We start from the raw sequence: 17,912 nt of genomic DNA on the forward strand, positions 1-17,912 counted from the left end.
TTTCCATTTGTCCAACTGCTTGGAAACTTTCAGAACTCGCGACTACGTCTTCTTGAACGGGTCTGGCCGGCTTAACTTACTGATTACGGGAAACCGATGGCGACAATTCCATCACGCGTTTTACTGCATTTTAATTGTTTTTACTACTGTTTCTTGAGCTACCACGGCCACGAGCAAAAACCAGTGAAAGCTTATGTGGGTCGATTTGATATCAAATTTGACTTGACTTGATAATTTTTTAAAAAAGGTAAACTGTACAGACGATCACTAAAATTTAAATAAATTTTCGTTTTCTATACTGAAAAGTTTCAAAAGTAACAAATTAGTCACTCATGTTATCGATTTGTAACAAATTGGTCGCTCTACTAGGGATGAAGATAATAGTTGCACTTTTAGGACGAACCATGGAGATAGATGATGATGATGCCTCACATGGAATAAAGAAGAATCGATTGGCAAGATCACATGGTATTGGTGATTTCCAGATCTGTGCTAACGGACACATTTGAGAAATTTGTGATAAAAGAATTACAGAGAATCATTTCTTGATGGAATAGAGATTTGTTTGAATTGGTTTAGGGAAGAAAATGATTGTTTGGTTGCTAAGAAAATAAGGGAAAATGAATGGGTTCTTAAGATAAGTCAGCCTGTATGGTCAAATAGGACCACATATGTCAACTAATGTGCCGCATCAGCATTTTGCTACTGCAGTGACTACTGTTAATGGAGAATGACCGTTTTGTTACAAATCGATAATGTTTGTGACTAATTTGTTACTTTAGTGGGGAAAAACGAAAACTTACTCAAATATTAATGACCATTTCTGTAATTTACCCTAATATAGATTGAAAAGTTGAAGTATAAAAAGTCAACTACTAATGACCATACAAACCTATCCTAAAAAATACTTATACAAACCTATAAATTATTCTGAATTTCATTTGTAATCATTTCTTAAGGTTCATAGAAAAATGAAGAGGAAACTTTTGTATAATACGTTGCATGTTTTTCTCTCTTTTTATGGGTACTAAGCCTTTTGATATACAATAACATGATATTCGATTATTTATTGATTTAGTTGAAGCTTATTAAAAATAAATTTAAATAATGTGATTAAGCTCAAATCTTTTTCACGAGAGGGACATTAAAAAACATCAATATTCACGGCATTGAATTATCTCAGTTTACTACTACTGTTTTTCATGAGATAATCAAAGACGAGGAAAATGAATCCTTAACTCCCCAGTCCCATACGAACATTAGCGCCTGCTTCCTTTACCCATGTACCTTCTAAGAATGTTTCTACTGTATATTTCATGGCTTCTTCCTTGTTAATATCCCTTCTCCCTGCCCACTTCACTCTACGGTCAGTTCTCGCGCCAGGCCCTGTGTTGTTGAACTCTCCGTAGAAAAGGGTGTTAAGTGCAAAGTCGCCTTGCCATTCAAGCCACCCGGCAGGGTCAATGAAGTCCTCGATCAGTGATTGCATTATGATGGTCCTCGAGTATAGCTTCCAGGGCCTGCCTAGGTAGCTTTGGAATTGATTTGAGACCACTTTAAATGGTGCTTCTGGTAATATATTACAGTTTTGTAGCACAAAGCCGGTCGTTTCGTGCTTGTCTTTCCTCCCTTGGGCAGTGATGATGTTCTTTTGGTTGGGGTTGGGTTGCCTTACGTAAATCAAGCAGTTCTGGAACACGGAGGCTGCGTCACCGAAGATGAAATCTATGGTGCCGGTGATCACGCAACTTCGATAGAACTGGCGGTGAGTATGCGCGTATAAGGTGTCTTGGAACCCCTCGAATCGACAGTTAAGGAAAATCGCCTTATCGCCGGAGACTCTCGCGGCCACTGCTTGATGTTTGTTGGGCCCTGCGGTGTTTTTGAATCCCATGCTTTTTGCCATAAATCCAGGGGCAGCAACCACTGAAACAAAAACAAAAAAAGCATCTCATTATATCTCAAAGTTGGAACAAAAATGAACAAGTTTCTGAATTATGAGTTCAGTTCCAAAGCTTAAAGTAATCGTCAACATACCAAAAGTTGCGGTATGGTAAGTGGGGATTCCATCGACAAAATTTTTATCCCCTGTGATAATGGACTTTTGTGATCCTTCACCATACATGGTAAGGTTCACCATCTTCTTTGTAATGATTACAGTCTCGGCATATACTCCTTTCTTGACAAATATCACATACCTGTATGCAGGTTGAAAGTGGATAAATGTCTATGTATGAATGAGAATTATGACGGAGATGATCAGGTGAATTCAATGATGGATCATTATTATATATATAGCATACCTTCCTTCATATGTTGGTGGCATGGCAGCAAGTGCTTCATTAATTGTTTTGAACTTTCCGGTACCGTCTTGTGCCACGGTTACATTTGGTGTCAGCGTGTCATCTTCCTCTTCCTTCAACAGCCTGTGTTCTTCATCGTTTATCCAGCTGGGAAGCCCATCCTCGGCCAACAAAGGAAATCTGGTTTGTAAGAGGCCGCGTTTGAGGGTTGGCTTCTCCTGATGTGGGTTCATCAATCTAGCCAATTCACAAACCACGGCAAGGGAATTGCTAGTATGAACCTCGCTACTGTTGAGGGTAGTACCGAACTGGAGCTTCAATAGCCCCTCAGGGAAGCTATCGACACACGTTTCCTGGTACGACATTACAGCACTTAACCAAGTGGTCAAGTCCCCATCGGTTGTTTGCTTCCCTGGAACAATTGTTCCTATTCTATCAACAGAACTCTGTAATTCGTCCTTGGCATTTTCCATCACTTCTCTACAAACATCAAACGCTTTTCTCTCCAATTCGGTATGCAATATGATCGTGCTGGCTTTGGCAAAGGCCTTATTGAGCTCTTCAGTCGTTGACATGATGAAAGACTTGACAAGTTCTGTGGGTTGAGTCACCGAATTTGGATTTTGTGCTATAATCTTCGCAAGAGTGTCCGAACATAAGCTCTTGTAAGTTGTACCCTCGCAAAACGATGTCACTAATTCTTTGGGTGCTGCTGATGGTGCAAGAGCTGGAGCTGGAGTTGGCGGATTTAATGGTATTGGTGCAAATAATGGAGGTAGAGGTGATGGTGCTGTTGAAGGAGATGAAGATGGAGATGATGGTATTGGTTCAGGTAATGGAGGTAGAGATGATGGTATTGGTGCAGGTGATGGAGATGAAGGCTTTGGTGCAGGTGATGGAGGTAGAGATGATGGTATTCGTGCAGGTAATAGAGGTAGAGATAATGGTGCTGGTAAAGGTGATGGAGATGAAGCTGGTGTAGATGATGGAGGTTTTAGAAATGGAGCCGGAACTGGTGTAGGTGATGGTGGTTTTGGAAATGGAGCCGGAGCCGGTGTAGGTGATGGTGGTTTTGGAAATGGAGCCGGAGCAGATGATGGTTTTCGAGGAGATGGCGCCGGAGCTTTCGTAGCTTTGGGAGATGATGGTTTTGGAGGAGGAGCGTTCGGACCGGATGGTTTGGGAGGTTTAGGAGACGGTGGTGGGGTTGCTGGCGGGGTTGATGGAGGAGGTTGATGATAGTTATTACTATCACCTTTGTTCTCCTTTTTGTTACTATTTTCGGTGCTACTTTTCATAGAAACAAAAGCCATGGCAACCGCTGCCGCAATACCAGCAAGGACTAAGATAGACAAGGCAATGGTTATCCTCTTTTTGAGTACCCTTTGTCTCTCCTGTCTCCGACGTTCTTGTATAAAATCAAAATCTTGGAACACCATTTTTATCAATCTTGGGCTGAGGCAGAGAGTTCTCTCTGCCTTAGTTTCAAGCTAAGGCAGAGAGGGCAACCAAGGAAACCCAATGTGATTATATATCCCTTTGTCTCTTCCCTTGTCACCCTTCTTCTTGGTTCGGATTTTCAGCTTCAATCTTATTGCCATGAAACATACAAATGAAGTCTGGGCAGGAGAAGTTTTAGGCATCCTATTCTAATGAATGATACACTTTTCTTCTCTCCTCACCGCATTTCCCTCCGTGTCTATCATTCACATTGGGCTTCAATTGCTTTCAACCGCATGCTAAAAATGGCTGCTGTGTTAAATTAGCTTCAATTTTAGAAGATTAATTCCAAACATGGGAAAAAAACACATTTTTTTTCTGTGGTTCTGGTCGACTGTTAAAGCTATAAACTAACTTGTGACCTGTCGGCACTTGCTTTTCCGATGAACTCCGGTCGTTTATTAAGACGAATGCATGAAGAAGGGGAAAGTTTGTACTTCATATACTTGTTAGTGAATCGTCTTAAGAATTTATCTAAACTTCGACATTACTCAAAGATCAAGAGAGAAAGGAAAGCCGGTTGCGTTTAACCAATTAGCTCCGGCGATAAAATTCCGAGCAGTATAGCTTTGAGCCTCCAATGCATTGGTGATCAAACTATACCCCGTCCATGTAACCCTACTTGACGCGTTTGCGCCAGGGCCGTTGTTCTGATACTCCCGATATGTCAAAGTGTTTAGTGCAAAATCACCATTCCACGGGAACCAACCAGCGGGATGAATAATATCACTTATGACGGATTGCATGATAACGGTTCTCGAATATTGCTTCCATGGTATCCCTAAATAGGTAGAAAAATTGGCCTTCACGGCTTCTAAGTCATGTGTAGCGTCGATCCTGCATTTCTGGATCACGAGGCCAGTGTTCTGGTTCGGGTCATCGCGGCCTTGTGCGGTGACCATGTTCCTTTGGTTCCGATCGGGCCGACGAGCATGGATGTCGCAGTCTTGGAACACGGCTGCTGCATTTCCGAAAATGAAGTCCACGGTGCCTGCAATATGGCATTCTGAATAGAACTGACGAAGGCTGTGGACATAGAGAGTGTCCTGGTATGCTAACATGTCACACCTGTAGAATGCTGATAAGTCCGATCCAACGCGAAGTGCTACTGCTTGGTGCTTCGATGGTCCAGCCGTATTCTGAAATGTTATGTCCCTGGCCAAGAATCCGTCCCCCACAGCAGCTGCAAAAATGATTAAGATACAAATTGTTCAATTTCAACTTCATTGTTCATTCAAAATTTTAAACGGGGTACTCACCGACAGTGGAAGAGTTGAAAGTGGTGCTGCCATCAACGACATTTCTGCTAGCAGTGATGATGGTGTTGACCCTCCCATCTCCCACGAACATGAGATTGGTTTTCCTCCTAGGAACATCCACGTTTTCCCTATACACTCCAGCTTTAATCTTTATAATGTACCTAGTCTTGCTTCTCTCCGGCGCAGACGCCACCGCCTCAGACACCGTGAGGAAATCACCACTGCCATCAGCCGCCACGGTTACGTTAGGAGTCACTGTTGTCGCCTGTAATAGTCTCCTATCTCCCGGCGACAACCATTCAGGCCACTCGGTTTCGTCTTGCTCCTTAAGTTGCCTCCCGGATGATGGATAACCCTGGCTTGCCATGTCCGTGTCGGTCAAGTTCTTGATCATTGCCAGGGCATTGCTGCACATACGGAAAACATGCATCTGCCCATCGAGTATCGCTTGCCTCAACTTTTTATCAGCACGATCGTGAGAAAACCCGTCGAGGCAAGTTTCTTGGTTGGTCATTGCAGCACTAAGAAGGCTCCTGAGATCATCAGCGTGTTGAGAAATCGACTTTTTGAAGTCGGGATAATCTACGAGATCTTGTTCCGCTTTGAATAGCTCATCCAAAGTTTCATCCTCCAGTTCGAGACAATCATAGAGGGCGGTCATTTCGCGCTTCGTGAGGCTCTTCCGGTGGGTACTGATGAGCTTCTTGATGGATAAATAGTTACTCTGGACAGCACTTACCGTCAAGTTCAATGACAGTTCTATAACATCCTTGGGGTTCTTGATTTCGGTCTTAGCATTTCGGGCTGAAGAGATAGTTGAGAAGCATAACTGTGGGTACAATGTGGCGCTACATGATGATTTGATGATGGAGTGAGCTGCTGCAGTGTTATTGCTGCTTTCGTCGCTGGATTTCCTTTTGGAAATGGTGGTGGCAAAGACAACGATAGCAGTGACGACAAGGATAGACGGAAAGAGAGCCAAGAAAAGCTTTTTCCTACGCTGGGATGTCACAAATCCAGCATCACCGGAGATGGGCATTTTCGACGGAAGCCGATGACTAGAGTTAGAAGCTAAGTCTTAAGGGAAATTATGAAGAGAACTGATAGTATTTTGGTGGTCTTAAATACTAGAAGATGAGGGGATCAAGACTCAAGATTTGTCAGTTTAATAATGAGCTAATTAGTAGCTGTAGTAGCATCAAACACGATTTTCGCTAAATTTAATGGTTAAGGGCAAACTTGTAATGCACTCTTGAAGTGGCAAGTGGGATTATCTATAGACTTGTTTAATAAAAATATGGGTAAATTACGCATTTAGTATCTAAATTATCAGTTTTGATCATTTTAATACTTAAACTTTTAATTTTTTTAAAAGCATACCAAGTTTAGTTTTTGTTTCATTTTAATACCCTTGTTCAAAATTCAACATTAACTTTTGAATTTTTTTTGAAGTTTTAAGTACTAAAGTGAATCAAAATCGGTAGTTTAGGTACTCAACGCATTTAAGTTTTTAACGATGTGATACTTAAATGAAATAATAATTAAACTTTAGGTATGGTTTTAAAAATTGAAAGTTTAGGTCGTGGGACGACAATTTTTCTTTTATATGCAACGGTAACCGACATCAGGAAGCACCAACACAGGCTAAGCCTCGTTTTGCGGATCTGTATTCAGTTACCGTTGGGTTTTATAATTACAAGTAAAATTTTATACAAATATTGATTAAGAAATTTTACACAATAGTCATACGGTCAAATTTTGATCCTAATCTTCTCTGCTCTGCATTGACTGGAATGTAGTATTGGGACCTACGCCACAGCCAGCAGTTGAAGTCTCTCGTTTTAGATCCTTGGTTTCTGACAATCCTCTGCATTTTCTTGCTGTCTTGATCAATAGTTACAACTTTTAGGTGTTAATGGAATCGAATGTCTGAAATTCAACTCTACTAATGAAAATTTTTATCGAGGCTCTTGCAGTTCAGAAATTCAACTCTTCTAACGAGCAGCAGAAGTATACAATTGATCATCCTGAACCTCTGTACTTTGCTAAAAAGGTCAATGAAAGATTACATTCAAGCATCTGTTGGTACAAGTAACAAAGGGAAACTATTGGTGCCTAATTTGTTGCATTGTTTTGCCAAAGAAGTTACTGAAGACTCACTTTTACTCTATTGGGTTTGTCGATTCTTAACGCCACAACAGGCCTCCATGGTTAGAGACTGCCCATCACGTGATAAGTGGAACCTTCTCGGTGCTGGGAACTCCTTTTCCAAACATCGTAAGACCAAACATGCTTATAACTAAGGCAGACAGGCAATTCTTCAGCACAACAGCTGTTCCCATCTTGTCTGCTGCCCTGTAATGTGTAAATTGATCGCTATGCTTTCCTGCCATGAGGAAAAGTTTCAAAGCCAAGAACCCACATCAGAATTAAACTGAAGTTTTGCCCATTTAATCAAAATAAGATTTAAAAAGAAAACAGAAGTACCATATTAAATGGGCAAAATTTTCTTAAAATGTTACGAAATTCTTGACTGATCCCTATAAACACTCGAACCTTACAAAAATAAAATAAAATAAAATGTCAATTCCAACATCCTATTTTTCTTAATCGGATAACATTAATTCTTAACTGATACCTATAAGTATAAGCACCCGGACCGTACCAAAAAAAAAAGTGAATTTCCGACCTATTTTCTCACCCCCAAAATAATTCATGCCTATGTTCATATGGAATGTGCAGCAACGCTGAAAATCATTCCGCAAGGTTCCCAACAAAATAATTTGCTAAAACTGTTTAGGTAGGAGAGCTTTCAACTGCACCCTAAAAAGATCACAAGAGCAGAGAATCAAGTTGGTAAATTAACAATTAATATGGACTCCAAGAAGGAGCTTATCTCAAGCAAACAATCTGATCAATAGAAATAGAGTTATAAGATATCCACTGAAAGAATGTCAGTAAGGTAGGCATTTCACTTCAATACGCAATGCGCTAATAGTTCAACAGACAACATCAATGTTTGAAAATATACTGATACAGCCATTCATGGATTTGCACTTATACGATTTTAGCAAGACTATATTGTATTATTGTTTCACATACAAAGCATAATTATTAGAAAGCAACTAGACATTCTTTATACCTTAACAATAATTGGAGACCGCAACTACAGAACATGATGAATATCCACCGAACTAGTTTCCCCTATCATAGACTGGAGGTCAGATGTGTCCCCGAGTACCTGCGCACAGAAAGAGACCAACTTCTCTTCTGCTATTCCTTCTAATTTTGTTTCTGCATAAGACTGTTCAGCCAATCTTGAACCATTGTTGTCTGAAGATATATCAGTATCCTGGGAACTATTGGATTCTATATTTTGTCCTATATTGTCAGTAAATCCAGAAGTTGTTTTGCGCAAGACATCCAAATAAATGCATGTTCCTGCCAATTCCTGGCGAAGAAGATTTAGAGGGGGCCTGACGAGATATGAAGTTATTTGAAAGCCAGCTTCCTCCCAGAACCGATTAGGTGATGATAAACACTGAAATCAGGAGATGTGATTTTTCTTACATTTCTGCAGGAATGTGTTGCATACGTGTTCTCAGGTTAGAATATGAATTATATGATGCAGCAAACTCTATCGAGGATAACAAAACGTCCATTATGGCAATCTTCTGAGGTGCTTTCAAATTCTCCTAGTACTTTTTCTGCCAGTTCAGACATTTTAATCGGTAAAAAATTACAGAAATATACCACGACAAAATGTCCAAAGATGCAAACCTGAATGCCATCAATAGAACCTAGAATCATTAACTGAGTGATGCGCTTGCCCCTAAAAGTTTCCATAAGGGGGCTTTCCTCCTCATCCTTGGCTTCAGGTTCAACCCTCAGGAAGCTAGAGAAACATTAAATGAAATAAACAAGGGGTGAGTGACCTTAAATAAAGGATTAGGCATATTACGTCAGTTACACATTATATGCATAAATGAAGATGTGGCATATCCTCTCAGCATTAGTGGATTTGAAATGATAAAAATAGCTTTTAGCAAGCAAAGATTTTTGTAAACATAAAACAAACTGAGTGAAATAAGTAATTTTTTTCTTTTTCTATAACGAGTGAAATAAATAAGCAAGAAAATCTTTTTAAAGGCTTATGTGAACCAATGCTCCAATAAAATAATATTTGATACCGGTGGAGTGTGGAGACTGATAATCAAGAACTTCTATAGTGTCTTCTATAAGGTAAAAGTGAACCCATAAATAGAACATCTCCTGTGATTAATCCTCCACAGATAGGGGAACATTAAACATCCACGGCAGGAAATTGATAACCACCAAACAGCACAACCAAAGATGACTAGCTTACCTTTAGTGGTGAAGAAGGAAATGGAATATCTGATGTACCACTCTTTGATTTTGCAGAACGACTTCTAAGAAATAGGTTATCCATCATATTCCCCATGATTCTTTGACCTATCGTTTGAATTCGTTGGAGACTAGCAGCTTCAGCAGATTTCTGAGCTTTATCTGATGGTGAGGGAATACCTACATAACAACAATGTACACATAAGGTTTACTAATGAATGGATTGGGCTGTTTCAACAATAGCACAAGGCTCTTCCCTTCACTCATAGTATGAAGGAAAACAGGGCATCAGAATAATACCAGAGGAGAATTTAACTTTTTTAAAAAGTTTGTAAGAGTTATGCAAACTGATTCCGAATATAAATGGTATAAACTGATGACAGATACAACTCAGCAGCTAACCTTCAGATCCATTTGGGTTAGATTGTAACCCAGATTCTTGATTGTGATCTTGTGAAAGAGATGCATTAGTATCTCTTTTGCTGCTATTAATGCCTGAACTTGAGGATGGAAACGGTGAAATGTTCCCATTATCAGTAGAATCAAACTGCTGGACCTCACCACCTGTACGAGCCTTTAAATCTCCTGTTAAAATTGAGGGGTTCATTGGATTCTCTAGGACCGACACATTGAGTAGCTCAAGTGGTTGTGTTGTGTACGATGCATCTCTGGTGATAGGAAAAAGTAACGAAAATACATATAAATAACAATAAAAATTCCAATTGTTACGTATAACTAACAAATATTAATTCTAATTGTCAAAAAATTATGAACTATTATCAAACCATAATACATACAGACCTTATGCTCTTCAACAACATATCCCAGTCACTCTTGTTAAATGTAATATGAGAAAATGGAGAAATTGTTTTTCATATTCATACATCAGATAAATTTACAATCTGTTCACATATATATACAAACTTCCAATCTAACTACCTAACTAACTCAAAACTGCTTCTAACTAATTAGTAACAGAAAACTAATTACAAACTCAACACTCCCCTCAAGTTGGATGTTGAAAAACATTTTCAACTCCTAACTTGGATAGTAGATAACTATGTTGCTGACTTCCCAAAGCTTTTGTCAAGATGTCTGCAAGTTGTTCATGTGTTGAAACATGTTTTGTTTGAATCATCCCTTCCTGTATTTTTTCTCTCACGAAATGATAGTTGATTTCAATGTGCTTTTTCCTTTCATTATACACAGGATTAGTAGCTATTTGAAGTGCAACTCTGTTGTCACAATAAAGTTTTACAGGTTTCAGGCCTTTTATGCTAAGCTCTGCAAGTAAGCCTTGCAACCATACCAGCTCAGAAGTAACTACTATCATAGCCCTATACTCTGCTTCTGCTGAAGACCTTGCTACAACATTTTGCTTCTTTGATTTCCATGAAACCAGTGAATCACCAATCTTAATGCAAAAACTTATCACTGATTTTCTTGTCATTGGGCACGATCCCCAATCTGAATAACAATAAGCTAAAATTTGACAATCTGAAGAAGATTTTAACAAGACTCCTTGTCTTGGTTCATTCTTGACATACTTAACTACTCTTAGGGCTGCCTCCATATGAGATCTCTTAGGTTGCTGCATGAATTGACTGAGAAAATTCACTGCATATGTAATATCAGGCCTTGTATATGTCAAATAAATCAACCTCCCAATAAGTCTTTGATAAACTGACTTTTCAACTAGATTATATTCATCTTTAGTATCTTGCTGCACAATTTTATCATTATCCAAAGTAGTCAACTTCATATTCTGTTCTAAAGGAGTAGCAACAGACTTGGCTTCCTCCAAACCAGTATATTTGATTAACTGAAGTGCATACTTCCTTTGATTCAAAAGTATGCCTTTCTTTGATCTCAATACCTCAATACCCAAGAAATACTTTAGCTCACCCAAATCCTTCATTTTAAAATGACTATTCAACATTTTCTTTAATTCAGTAATCAATTCATTACTATCACCTGTGATTACCAAATCATCAACATAGACTAATAACAAGGCCATTTTACCTTGTTGCCTCTTGATGAACAAGGAGTAGTCATACTTGCTCTGAACGTAGCCACTTGAAACCAATGTTTATGTTAGTTTCAGATTCCACTGCCTGGAGGCTTGCTTAAGGCCATACAATGATTTTTGCAGTCTATCAAGTACACAAGATCAATCATGCATTTAAGGTCTGACAGAATATGGTCAGTTGCTCTATAATTCAGGATCCATTCTATTGAATTATGAGCAAAATAGCAGAAGGTACCTGCCAAATTCGCAGAGGAATCTGGACTAGAATGTTGAGTTCAAGCCTGATTCAGAAGCCCCAAAAGTTGTTGATATTGTTCAGACGTGAAGACTGGTGGAGCTGGAGAAACCAACTCACGATCAGAGTGAGATACCATGGCAGCTTGGGAGCCCTTTTTCTTGTTGAACTTGAAGTCAGGTGGAAAACCAATAAGGCGATAGCAATTCTCCTTCTTGTGGCCCTTCACCTTACAGTGTTCACAGGTTCCAGTGAACCTTCGACGATTGCCAGAAGCATTGGAGTACAACGTTGTAGAATCTATGAGAGGGACAACACCAGACAACTGAAGTTAGGCACTGTTGACTGAAGGTAAGGGTTGCATCAACAATAACTGACTTCGAATGGCAGTATATGAATCATTCAACCCCATCAAGAACTGGAACAACCTTTGATGAGAAACATGCCTCGAATTGGACTGAGCATTTTCGTAGGTACAACTCGAATAAGGTACCAATGCATCATACTCGTCCCACAAGAGTTTCAACCGCGAGAAATACGTAGAAATGGAAAGCTCACCTTGAACCATCGTCGCAATCTCACGATGAAGGAAAAACACTCAGGAACCATCTACCTTATCGAAGCGTTCCTTAAGATCTACCCAAACTGACGCTGCGCTTGACGCAAAAACAATTCCAACAGACAATTCCTTGCTCACGGAATTGATGATCCATGAAAACACAAGGGCGTTGCATCTATCCCATTGAGCTAGGAGAGGGGGTTGAAAATCATTACGACAATAACCTCCATCGATGAACCCTAATTTATTCTTGGTAAGGAGCACGATTCGCATCGATCGACTCCATATGGTGTAGTTGTCTGGTCCAGACAGTTGATGCGAAATCAAAATCGTGCATGGAGTATCCGAAGGATGGAGATACAACGGGTGATTAAAATCAACGAGCGTGGATTCGGTCGTCGGAATCGTCGTTGGTGGCATCGTAACAAACTCGGTGATGGTGTAAACGGAGTGGCTTCATAAATGAGGAAATAAAAGAAAAAAGAACCAGCCCAAGAAGGAAAAGGCCCAGTAGAATCGGACTAGCCTGATACCATGTTAAATGTAATATGAGAAAATGGAGAAATTGTTTTTCATATCTATACGTCAGATAAATTTACAATCTGTTCACACACATACACACACACACATATATATATATACAAACTTCCAATCTAACCACCTAACTAACTCAAAACTATTTCTAACTAATTAGTAACAGAAAACTAATTACAAACTCAACAATTCTCACTGAATTGGTGTCCACCAACCTCTATGAGATGCACCAACGCACCAAGAGATGCACCAACAACATTTACCTGACTGGTTTTGTGTCGTGTTGTCCTTGTTTTACCGGGTATGATGTACTTTTTTCCTCCATTTAGGTTTAGGGATGTTTTGAACAAGACATTTTATTTGACTTGTTCTTATGTTTATTCTAATAAAAATTATATTTGCCGAGAGAAAAATGTCGTTGTAATTTTTAATTTTTCTTTTTTAATAAACAAACTGTTATCATTTGCATTAAAAAAAGTACAGGAAAAGTGATACATGATGTAGAATCTTTATCGTATTCAGTGACCTTAAATGGAGAATCAAACGATCGTGTATTACTTTATTTAGGACTTAGTCAAGCGGATCTGTTGAGCTCATCTCTTTTTAACATGTAGCAAGGGTTTGTGAGGATTACTTCGTTGGGTAGTCTTGGATGGTTAGGGGTGTTCATTATTCGGTTTTAACCGAATTAATCGATCGAAACGAATTAGTTCAATTAATTCGATCGAGAAACGGTTACTTTTTTAAATATTCATACGGTTAATTTGATTCGAATCAATTGATTAATCGAAATTATTATATATATATATATACATATATTAAATACATATTTTAAGCTAAAACGCATTAAGAATTAAGATCAAGTTATATTTTAACCACAATAAGCTCATTAAATTGTTAATACCTAATTAAATTTTAACCCAGAAAAAAAATACTTCTATTAAAGTCAATTAATCTAATTAAAAATTATTAAAAAAATCGGTTAATCAGGTTAACCGAGTGAAATAATCAAACTTTATTATGTTTGGTTAATATTTTTTAAAAAAAAGTTCGATTCAATTAATGGTTAAAGAAAAAAGTTTAACTGATTTGGTTTATAAAAAATTGATTTGATCAGTGACTGAATTAACCGTTTGAATATCTCTATCGTACTATTGGGGGAGCATATATCAACAAGTATGCTCCTATGGTAAATCGTCCCTTTTTTAGTAAAACAGAGATGGTCGGTTTGAACTTCATGGATGCCTCATGGAGGATCCGTAAAAGGGCCTTTTGAAAAAAAGATTGAAATGAGGAGTAGCATATGGGAGATTGACTCCCCCCACCATTGTTGGACTGCATCAAGAAATGTTAATGATCCTATGTGGTGGAACCCAAACCTATTGGATGAAAAATCACCCCACCAATTGAATTAGCACACATACTATTCGGTTGACTCTTCAATTTAGCCACATATTTTCTTCTTACACTTATTTTTTTTAGATAATTCAAATTTGTATTGCTCGAAAGAATCACAATTCTGCTAAAGTACAATCATCAACATAGTTCAACATTCAACTATACAAAAGAAAATGATCGGTTAGACAATACCCCAATAATCACAAAGAGTGAGGTTTATACTATCAATTATGTTGATTTGTTTCCCTTTCAATTGTATTCCTACGCTTTCCTTAATGACTTTGAGGAGATCCTCGGTTGTTTTTGCGCTACCTCGAAACATTCTTCGGTTTCTTTCCTCCCATAGAGTATATATATAAGCATACCAAGCAATTTTTAATATTGTTGTGAGAAGCGATTTACCTTTCCAAGCATTACATGCCCATCTTTCCATGTCTTCCCATGACGAAGTAGAAATTCTCAACCCATTAAGGTTCATTATAGAATCCCATAAGGAAATAGTCATTGGACATAGTAAGAACAGATGGTCCCTTGTTTCCATAGCATTAGAGCATAAAATACAGTCCCCTTCGCTTCGCTTACACTTATTTTTCTGGAAAGAATATAAAACAAAAACAAAATTAAGATTGAAGAGTGAAAAGAGGGTTTCTTTTTTTCTTTTCTTTTTGGTGAAATGCATGACTACAAACGGTAATACAAAAATATTAATACGAGTCTCGTTAAAAATCTCCATGACCCTGAATAGAGAAAAAGAATACTCATACCAATAAAATACAATGAATCGATCCAAAGAGTCTTTCGTTAACAAAAGAAATCATCAAACAGGAGGATCAGCATGAAAAATAATCTCATGAAAAACATTTGATGTGCTTCAAAAAACCAACCGCTCATTTTTTTCATACCATACAAATGAGCCTAGAAACAAAGGCAAAACAGTTGCAGCCATGTCACTAATGAAGATTCTTGATTATCTATCAACAACCGCTCATTTTTTTTCCTACTTTCCTTTTTCCATTTTCACGATTCGTATTCCATTATTAAACTTATTTCTAAAGTATGAAAGAGCGACCTGCACAAAGGAAAAAACTTTAAATAAAATGAACCATGTGCGGTCCAAAGATAACCGTATAAAAAATTAGGTAAATTACACGTTTAGTATTTTGACTATCACTTTTATTTTGTTTTGATCACTGAACTATTTTATATTTCAAAATTATACCTATAGTATTGTTTTGGTAATGCCATGTCGTTATTTATTTTTTAAAATATAACGTCTATGGTTCTTTAATTTTCTAACAAGTCAGTGACCAAAATGAAAATAAAACGTAATGTTATGCATGATTTAAAAATAATAATAGTTAAAAGATTAAAACATAGCAAAAATAATAGTTAGAATATTAAATGTGTAGTTTACCCAAAAAATTAATGGCAGTGATAACTACCACTTAGACTAGAGACTTAAAAAGATAGGCAATCAAAGGCTTCATTGAACTAAAGTTATTGACCAGTTCTTCCACTCACTGGAAAGTAGAAAGCTCCTTTAAAAAATAAAGTATAGGTATACACAACCCATACAGTTTTATAATTTCACATGGTATTTTTGCTCAAGAGATGATAGGCACTTAATGAAAACAAAAATTAAAATTAAGACGTATTCATTTATATATATACACACCACTATTAAAAGGGTCAAGCTTCTAGAGTTTAGACCACTTGACCACTCCAAATAACAAAATTGACCCTTTTCGCTAAGCTGAAACTATCGACTGACTACTAAAATATACAATAACCATTGCTCCAAGCTCCATCTCAATGATTAATTGAGAAAACAATATGTAAAGGAAGAAGACGAAGAAGATGTAGAGAATAGGTAAATGGCGTGGATCAAGGGAGAAGATCGTCCCCAAATAGGTAAAGAAGTCGCTCGACGGCCCAGCTGGGTTCATTCTTAGGCCACACCAAGCATTGTGAAGAAGTGAGCAAAGGGGCCCTGCAAAGGGGGCAAGTCTTGTGATTGTCGTCGTCTTCTTGAACGTGATCGTGGTCTTGATCTTCATCGTAGTCAACCCATCTGTCAATGCAATCTCTATGGAACACGTGGCAACAATTCCTCAACTCTCTGACCTCGTCGCCTTCCTTCAGCTGACTCAAGCAGACCGCACACGTGTCGGAAACCCAAGGCATCCTTTCCTTAGCATCTTCAAAGTTCGTCAGCGCCAGACTGTCTCTAATCATTTGCGAAGAAACAGAGGAAGATGAAGAAGAAGAGTTGTCCTGGGAGTCGGAAGATAAAACGATACTAAATAGGCTCATGTCTTTGAAACTAAGTAGCCAAGACAAGACCCATCTTAAAACTGCTAAAACAACAGCTGTTTTGTAAAGGAGGTGGGTGACGATTAACCCCGGATCTTCTACAAAGAAACTCATTGGAAATTTTGAAAGAAAAAAGAAGAATGAAGGGGAAGAGAATTGAAAGTAATTTCTCAAGAGAATGGAAGGGAAAGGAAAAGGGGGGGGGATTTGAGGAGCATCTTGGGGAGTTATATAAAAGGAGGGGGGAAGCCCAAGTGGGGAGAGATGGTGGATTGCTTTGTTGGAATCTTGTCGGTGTGCGAGTAAAGCTTTTGAAGAAAGGAAAGATAGAGACGGGAGGGAGGTTGGAGGGTGCCAAGTGAGTGATTACGCCACCATTCGCGTGCAATCGTGTAAGTCACAGCTCACAAGGACGGTGGTCGATAATCTCAAGTATCTTTCATTATTTTTGGGGGGGTATTTAATTGGAAATATTAATCGCACTAAGGAAAAGGAAAAAAAAACTAGGAGATAACACATGGATTAAATTTTATATATATATAATGGTCCGTTATATACTTTTTAGAAATGATCATACAATTCAGTTGATAGAGCACAAGGTTCTTAATTTTGTGGTTGTGAGATCGAGTCCCACGGAGGATATTTCATAATTTGGAGGTCTCTTACGGAAGCTGCTCTCAACATGATGTTAGGGTAGTCTACTATCTTACCTCCCCCTTACTTCATACATATAGAAAAAAGGGACAACCATTTTCCGTTATATATTTTTTAAATTTTAACTGCATTCGTTTAAAGTTATCGGGTTCTAAAAATATTTAAAGTGAAGCAACTGGATCGGATCATGAGATTGTGGTCCTGTGGATGTATTGAGTGAATATGGTGTTTGCTTCGTAAGCAACTTGGTAATGGAAATACGTCAAAAGGCTGCCTAGCACTAAAATCGCTGCTGCAATGTTCAATTTTTCTTAAACAGTAAGATAAAAAGAGAAATTTAAACTTCTGGGCATTTATTAGAAATCGCATTGTCAATCTAAATTAAGGAGTAAATTCCACTATATCATATATAAACGTAATTCAATAATTTAATGTTATATATAAAAAATTATTTGCTTCTAGACATTTATATTTAAGAATACTTAATGGAGTATAAGAAATTGATGGAATTTTATATTTGGTGTCAACTTTCGCGATAAAATGTAGGAACACATATTGTATAACTCTTCCTACTGATGAAGTATCAAAGCACGTATACAGAAAAACCTTTGTACTATGAGATTCCGTAGAGGTTAAGATCATGCAGTACATTAGGCTAAAACCGGACCCATCTTGTAGGTTAATTGAAATGCTTTTCTCCTGCATGTGCTGCCCCGTTTCTGCCATTGCCCGAAGGCCTGCAGCATTCCAATCAACTGTAGAG

The 17,912-nt window shown here is 38.1% G+C and overlaps 4 protein-coding genes and 1 pseudogene across 6 annotated transcripts; all 5 read right to left on the reverse strand.

The window, feature by feature from the left end:
• Nucleotides 1–238: 238 nt before the first annotated feature.
• Nucleotides 239–16,805, reverse strand: LOC120166474 (probable E3 ubiquitin-protein ligase XERICO). Of its 3 annotated transcripts, none has more exons than XM_039175730.1 (3): nt 16,677–16,805; nt 16,033–16,629; nt 239–252 (listed from the first exon to the last, which is right to left on the reverse strand). In XM_039175730.1, the coding sequence occupies exons 1-2, from the start codon at nt 16,711–16,713 to the stop codon at nt 16,067–16,069; spliced, it is 600 nt and encodes a 199-aa protein (XP_039031661.1). In that variant the 5' UTR covers nt 16,714–16,805; the 3' UTR covers nt 239–252; nt 16,033–16,066. The 3 variants fall into 3 exon arrangements, with proteins under 3 accessions (XP_039031661.1, XP_039031663.1, XP_039031660.1); XM_039175732.1 differs by lacking the exon at nt 239–252 and having other exon boundaries at nt 15,821–16,469; nt 16,506–16,629; nt 16,677–16,802; XM_039175729.1 differs by lacking the exon at nt 239–252 and having other exon boundaries at nt 15,821–16,629; nt 16,677–16,804.
• On the reverse strand, nt 1,165–3,742 carry LOC120166558 (putative pectinesterase/pectinesterase inhibitor 45). The gene is made up of 3 exons (XM_039175801.1): nt 2,304–3,742; nt 2,038–2,198; nt 1,165–1,926 (listed from the first exon to the last, which is right to left on the reverse strand). The coding sequence occupies exons 1-3, from the start codon at nt 3,740–3,742 to the stop codon at nt 1,235–1,237; spliced, it is 2,292 nt and encodes a 763-aa protein (XP_039031732.1). The 3' UTR covers nt 1,165–1,234.
• LOC120166470 (pectinesterase-like) lies at nt 4,256–6,130 on the reverse strand. Its single transcript, XM_039175726.1, has 2 exons — nt 5,063–6,130; nt 4,256–4,986 (listed from the first exon to the last, which is right to left on the reverse strand). The coding sequence occupies exons 1-2, from the start codon at nt 6,099–6,101 to the stop codon at nt 4,295–4,297; spliced, it is 1,731 nt and encodes a 576-aa protein (XP_039031657.1). The 5' UTR covers nt 6,102–6,130; the 3' UTR covers nt 4,256–4,294.
• LOC120166478 lies at nt 8,199–8,946 on the reverse strand (annotated as a pseudogene).
• Nucleotides 8,758–13,023, reverse strand: LOC120166559 (brefeldin A-inhibited guanine nucleotide-exchange protein 5-like). Its single transcript, XM_039175802.1, has 7 exons — nt 12,978–13,023; nt 10,229–10,262; nt 9,830–10,095; nt 9,429–9,607; nt 9,253–9,334; nt 8,843–8,934; nt 8,758–8,769 (listed from the first exon to the last, which is right to left on the reverse strand). The coding sequence occupies exons 2-7, from the start codon at nt 10,246–10,248 to the stop codon at nt 8,758–8,760; spliced, it is 651 nt and encodes a 216-aa protein (XP_039031733.1). The 5' UTR covers nt 10,249–10,262; nt 12,978–13,023.
• Nucleotides 16,806–17,912: the final 1,107 nt, after the last annotated feature.

Source organism: Hibiscus syriacus, unplaced genomic scaffold, assembly GCF_006381635.1.
Source record: "Hibiscus syriacus cultivar Baekdansim isolate YM2019G1 unplaced genomic scaffold, ASM638163v2 tig00111640_pilon, whole genome shotgun sequence".
NCBI classification, from domain to species: domain Eukaryota; kingdom Viridiplantae; phylum Streptophyta; class Magnoliopsida; order Malvales; family Malvaceae; genus Hibiscus; species Hibiscus syriacus.

Bases quoted from the DNA above. Each gene is read 5' to 3' on its own strand.
- LOC120166474 (XM_039175730.1), bottom strand. From the start codon at position 16,713: ATGCTCCTCAAATCCCCCCCCCTTTTCCTTTCCCTTC. The intron at 16,630-16,676 runs CATTCTCTTGAG...CTTCATTCTTCT, and splicing joins CCCCCTTTTCCTTTCCCTTC to TTTTTCTTTCAAAATTTCCA.
- LOC120166559 (XM_039175802.1), bottom strand. From the start codon at position 10,248: ATGTTGTTGAAGAGCATAAG. The intron at 10,096-10,228 runs GTCTGTATGTAT...TCCTATCACCAG, and splicing joins ATGTTGTTGAAGAGCATAAG to AGATGCATCGTACACAACAC. The intron at 8,935-9,252 runs GTATCAAATATT...TTGAACCTGAAG, and splicing joins TCAGTCTCCACACTCCACCG to CCAAGGATGAGGAGGAAAGC.
- LOC120166470 (XM_039175726.1), bottom strand. From the start codon at position 6,101: ATGCCCATCTCCGGTGATGCTGGATTTGTGACATCCCAGCGTAGGAAA. The intron at 4,987-5,062 runs GTGAGTACCCCG...TCATTTTTGCAG, and splicing joins TTTCAACTCTTCCACTGTCG to CTGCTGTGGGGGACGGATTC.
- LOC120166558 (XM_039175801.1), bottom strand. From the start codon at position 3,742: ATGGTGTTCCAAGATTTTGATTTTATACAAGAACGTCGGAGACAGGAG. The intron at 2,199-2,303 runs GTATGCTATATA...ACCTGCATACAG, and splicing joins CCACCAACATATGAAGGAAG to GTATGTGATATTTGTCAAGA. The intron at 1,927-2,037 runs GTATGTTGACGA...TTTTTGTTTCAG, and splicing joins TTACCATACCGCAACTTTTG to TGGTTGCTGCCCCTGGATTT.